The sequence below is a fragment of the Pleurodeles waltl genome, chromosome 4_1 (assembly GCF_031143425.1).
Source record: "Pleurodeles waltl isolate 20211129_DDA chromosome 4_1, aPleWal1.hap1.20221129, whole genome shotgun sequence".
Lineage (NCBI taxonomy): Eukaryota > Metazoa > Chordata > Amphibia > Caudata > Salamandridae > Pleurodeles > Pleurodeles waltl.
The window spans coordinates 713,848,160-713,854,159 of NC_090442.1; the positions used below are offsets into that span (position 1 = coordinate 713,848,160).

At 39.0% G+C, this 6,000-nt stretch overlaps 1 protein-coding gene across 1 annotated transcript in view; it reads right to left on the reverse strand.

Annotated features, from left to right (window-relative positions):
- The window catches only part of NET1 (neuroepithelial cell transforming 1), a 302,520-nt gene extending 299,535 nt beyond the window's left edge, over positions 1-2,985 (reverse strand). Inside the window, exon 1 of the mRNA XM_069229301.1 lies at positions 2,779-2,985. Coding sequence (XP_069085402.1) covers positions 2,779-2,921 — 143 coding nt within the window. The 5' untranslated portion in view covers positions 2,922-2,985. The remainder of the gene's footprint in view (positions 1-2,778) is intronic.
- Positions 2,986-6,000: the final 3,015 nt, after the last annotated feature.

Genomic DNA, 6,000 nt, shown 5'->3' on the forward strand with positions numbered 1-6,000 from the left:
TGGGGTGCCTACCCATATATACTCACTAGTGGTAGGGTGCAGTTACCGTGTTTGAAGAGGAAATTTTGTAGTAGATGTAAACACTTTGTATGAAACGTCTAAAATTAAATCAAACAGAGAAGGTGACAGAGCACACAAAACTTGCATTTATGGAATGTGTAGTCGGCCCCTCAAATAATAGGGCAGGAATCAAACTAAAGGTAGTGATCTCTTGTACCCAAGATTTCAAGGTAACATGCCCATACCCACAAAGCAGAGTTTTAAACTGGTCTTTTTTTGGTACTTGCGATCAGCATTTCTCATTCAATTCTTATAAGCCCAAAAAAAAAATATTATTTATTTTTGTGTTTTTCCTCTGGTCCTCCGTAGATCATCAACCAGTCCAATGCATTCCCATTACAAGTTTCAACCTGGGCTACATCCTGAAGTCAGTATAGCCTCAATAACACGTGAAAACTTTATTCCAGACTCCAGTAAATATATGGCTAATTTCTGTAGTTGTAAATGGTCATAGGTAATGGCCCACAGAGCCCTTAAATATTTAGTGCTGCCAAGAGAGAGGGGTGGATGGGCCAGGCCCAATTTTAAATATTATTAGTGGGCTGCTGCCTTGCAATATATGCAAGTATTGATTGTCTCAGATTATACACCATTATGGTATACCCCAACTTTACCAAACATCTTTCGAGATAATTATTGTAGGCAGCGGAAATTGGGAGGCGCTCACTGGTTTGGTGACTTATCTATTGATGGCCAGATAAATCATTCACTAGATTGAAAGAACATTTCTCTTTAGATAACAAGGCTTTTTAAAAAAAATATCCTTCAGATCAGAGATTTTCTGATGACAAACCTAAATGGGAAACCATTTGGGAAGAGAATCCTGGTGATGGAGTTTCTTGGGAGCACTACGGAATGTAATATCAGTAATATCTACCAAACGCATATGAAAGCTATACAAGATGGCATGTTGATGCAAGCTCAGAACTGGAACAGACGAATTGATGCTAGTGAGACATTATTTGTCACTTTCTTAGAAACAGGGCAGCATCTACAGCTCTCTGCAGAGCTGCAAGCACAGCATTTCAAGACGTTATTCAATTTATATTACACTCCAGACAAGATATTTAAATGGGGGTGTAATGCTGGGATTACCTGCCCGCAATGCAATTATTTGAGAGCAGGTCTTTGTCATATGTTTGTTAGTTGCAACAAGCTAGAGGCCTTAAAAACTGAGGTTTCAACATTTTTGGGGAGCATATTGTTTCATAATATACGTCTTACACCAGAACTCGTGCTTCTTGGGGTGGGAGAGGGTAACGATGTGGGTCAATTCCAAAACTTTATAGTTGTGGCAATTGCACTGATGTGGCTCTATGTAGCGGCTGATTGGTTAAAACCTGATCCCCAGACCTTCCAGCAATAGCTGGCTAAACTGCTATGAATGTATTGCCTTGAGAATAATCTATATGCTCGGAAGGGCAGGGCTGCTCGAAGGACGGTGACAAAAGTGTGGGCACCCATTGTAGAATGGATTATGAACTAAAATTGGGGTATTTTGGGTATGAGCCTGCATCTAATGAATGGGATAATGTAATTAATTTTTTGTGATTAATGATTATGAAAATGTTAGTTGATTGAATTCTGAACTTTTTTCTATCCTCTTGTGCACAAAAAATATATTAATTCAAAAAAGACATATGGCTAACTTCTGCCTTGTGCTTTCACGCCCTGTGTACAGCGCTCTGAAACCCAGATATGTAAAGGTTACACACACATAAAATAATTAATAAATACTATGTGTGGAAAAGTGGGAGTTGTGCGGGAGATCTTTCGCTGTCTCTTTCTCCTCATCTAAACAAGGACATTGTTAGTCCTTGAATTGGCAATGGCTCACAGGCAGTGTACCATGAAATCCCGTTACATTAAAGTCTAGGGCTGCTGTAAATAATACATGTTTACTAATACCATGATTGCTGCCTAATGTGACCATGGTCTATGTAATAAAAATGTAACTTATGTCAAATTATTTTTTTCCACTGGAAAGTGCTCAACCACCTTTGGGTACGTTTGTGCTATATACAAATACATAAATAACTACCTGCACATACTTGGGATTCAAAGGGTATTTCTGTGTCCCTTTCCTCAATACTTCACACACTAATCACATGTGTTGGTCTTAGGCTAACCCCTGTAGGTCAATGCTTTAGGAACAGCGTTGCCTGATGGGTCTCGAGGAGCCTGCTAGCACATGCATCTCGCTTGCGAGAGACCGTTGTGTTCAGTAAGTGGCTTGGAGCCTGCCAGTCCTCACCATTTGTTGGTTTGCATGGCACTCTTCTTTACAGCCTCGTAATTTGTCAAGGCACGCCTGGCATCATTTCTGTTTCTCTGCGTGGAGCAGGGATCAAGCACTAATTGATGCAACTTAATTAGTGAGCGTCCGCTGCTCCCAACGTGACAGAAGTACTATTTGTTCTTTTTAACTTCTAGTGCACCGCAGACAGAAGTCTTGTGACTGGCAAAAACGTATCCAGCAGGCACAAAATTGCAAAGTTTTATTTTTTAAAGCTAACTTTCTAATATTTTGCCATGTCGTTTTTTCTCAGTTTATTTTCATGTTTTCTTTTGTTTTTACTCATAGGCACTGTTGTCCAAAGATGACAACTTGTTCGAAATATGCGAGACCTATTGCATTGCAAATGCTTGTCTATGTTTCGTGTCCTCTTAACAGCATTCATATGGGGTCTGAACATTAGCTCTGACAGTAACACTCACCTACGGTTGGGGCTCTCAGGGGTGCCCAAAGATGCCAGGCTACTTCCACTCATTGATTTCCTCCCCCTCTTGTTCTCCTTATTACGAGGGGGCCTGCCCCCAACCACCCCAACCTGTTCCTCAATCGTGCCCCCAGCAGACATCTCCGAAGCATAGGACGGGAGCAGCCCCGAAGAAGAATGTGAAGCTCCAGACCTGCAGCTCGGACAACTGCCATAGACAGAGAGAAAAGACGACTACTGACATCGGAGGCACAAACATAAATAACAGACACACACCTCAGTGTTACTCTTCATACAACAAGGAGAGAAATTTACGAAAATGTAATCTAAACTTCTCAAGTTCACCAAGCAATTGAAACTATTTTACTATATTTTATCTGTAATTATCATGTCATTCTCGAATGTACTAAAAATATTGAATTTGTATTTCTAGTGTTGTTTTTAAATTATCATTACAATAACATTTTGTATTTTTGGTAGCTATAATATGAAAACTATGTTTACTGCATTGTTAAAGATTTTAAATTTGGGGTTAATATTCCGCTTACTGTGGTTTCTGATACTCTGAACCACCATCGCTGATGTTTTAAAATGTCCGCCTGGCCACCACGGAACAGAAAAAAAACGTTTCAGCCACACGTTAGACTTGTCCTTTTTCTCTGTCTTAGAAAAGGCGTTCCCGCGGACATAGTGAAGATGGGCTCTTGCCGTTTCAATTCGTACTTCTACTTATGAAAACCGTATTATGTCCCACGTATTTTCAATATTTGACGTGATTTATAATTTTAAAACAACATTTGCTTTTTCTTTTATAGTGATTAGTATTCAGTCGTTTCCAATATTAACAGCATGTCTATTACATTTTTCCTATTTTATAGTGCTACAAAAACATACTTATATGGCTTTACCATGTAACTATAAAAATTGTTGGTTAATTAAACGTAATTATTCTCACTATGTACCGACCAGTTATAAACAACATAATTTTAAGATGGCCGTAAGGTAATTGGATGTTAACTTCAACGTCTGGTAACCTCATTGTCATTTTCGGACCCTAACCTAACTACCGCCTCCTCAGTGTTTGAATGTGGTACACGAAAGTCTTGTCCAATCAGAGGTGGGGAAGCCGTCGGTTACCGAGGAGACAGGTTCCCCGCCTAGTCTTGAATGGGGCTTAAAGCATGTGAATTAAAAGAAACAAAGAAAACTGGGCAGGCAAGCAAACTTGCTTCACAGCTGGTGCTTCATTTCGTTGAAGGTGCACTGGCTTTACATCTTTTGCTGGGGAACATTTTATGGAAAAATTAATACATTTAAAATTTTTCTGTATGTAGATTATGAATGCCGAATATGTTTTTTAATGACGCGCCAAAGTAAATCCGCTTAGTCCCAGTAACCATTTCCGTTTTAAATAAATGATTCAGCACGAAACTCACGCTTATGAAGTCTTTTTTTTAACTCTTTCTAAATACTGCTCCGAAACATGCATTTGTTGCTTGTTCAATTAAAATGAACTACGAACGCCAACCTTCCCTTTGCAGTGCGGATGGTTGGTTTGCAGCATTCATGAGATTTAACAGCGGGGAATGTCGCTTTTCGAAAGCAAAAGGGGCCCCGTATTGGGAAGCCAGCTGCTCAGCCCATAAATTGCTGTTGGTTTTGCAGCCGTCTCCCGGATGCAGAGGCGCAATCGTATTTCATCATTTATTTCTCATTTCTTTTTATGTAAAATGTAATTTTTTTCTTATGTGGGCTCGTTAGTATATAGCGACAACACTGTAATGTTGCAGTCTTCTCAGATGTGCATTTTTGGATGTCGTTATTTGTATTAATCATTTCATTTTTAGAGTGCATATCGTTGTAATTGCTGAATTAATGATGTTGCCCTTATAACAAACAATAATATATGATCTAGAAGAATGATTAATAATGTATTATAGTTGTGTCACATTTACATCCAAGACATTTTATTAAAATGGATGCAGTTTCTAGTATTCCGTCCATTCACCACCACCCCCAAATCAGTGATATACTGCTAGTCTTCTCTCCTCACAGACTGTGCGAAGTACAGGTTGCAATGACACAGGAGGTATTATCTTTAGAAAGCATGTATTGTGAATGAAACTTTCCACCATACTCTGTGAATCATTTTGAAGGACTTACACTAAAAGTTCCAAAGTAGCACTGTAAAAGAACTTTTTGAAAGAATCTTTGTCAGAGAAATATTTCATATTGAATTCTACATCTCCGGAATGCTGTTGCTAAGGAAGCAAACAGAAGATTTCTCTTACCTTAAGAAATGGGTTTGTGCTAAGAGTTATTACAAATATGCTTCGGATTTGTCCACTGTGAGCTACCCATGATCATGCTGTGTTGAATTTGTATGGTATAATAATTTATTGTGCAGTGTTGAATTTGTATGGTATAATAATTTATTGTGCAGATAATAAAATCCAATGCAAATAAGCAAAGCAAAAAAACAATTAATAACAATCGAAAATATGTGCCCTCACAAACTGAGTTCAAGCTAAAAGCACACCATAAATTGCACATGCAATATAATAAAAGACAAACCACCCAACCCGGAGCCCCGCATAAAACACAAAGCAATGTACATAGGCACAGCCCTAAAGTGCATGGTGCATAAAATAATAATTGCACTAAATGTCAACATATACTGTTAGAGTACCTCATCCTAACCAGTAACGCACAAAATGGCAAGAGCATGGAAGAGTTCCAACTAAACGTGTTCATTGCTCGCAGTGCCATTCAATTTAGATTGTGCAATTTTAATAAATTTGGTCAGTAACACATTTAACGTTGGATTGCCTGGGTCCAGAGACTGGATGATTGCCTGTCAACAGGAGCGGATTCCCAATTCATTCCATTTACTCCGGAGCAAAAGTCTACGCTCCTTTAATAAAGCTAGACACAGGCAAACCACATGATCAATGGTTTCATCCACATTGCTACAGCCTCTACACTTCACACTGTTCCCAGGGGGTAGCTGCCATTGGGATAGGTGTTTTAAAAAACCCCAATCACCCATCCTTAGGGCCAAAAAGGCCTTTTTCAACCAAAAACCGTATGTACAAGAGAAAAAACTGGAGGACATACCTGGCTTAAAAGAACCAATTACTGCCCAGGCATGCTTCCGATGGACAAGAAGAGAACGGTCTGAGTAATAAGAGTACAGTTGAATAAGCCTTTTAATCTCTGA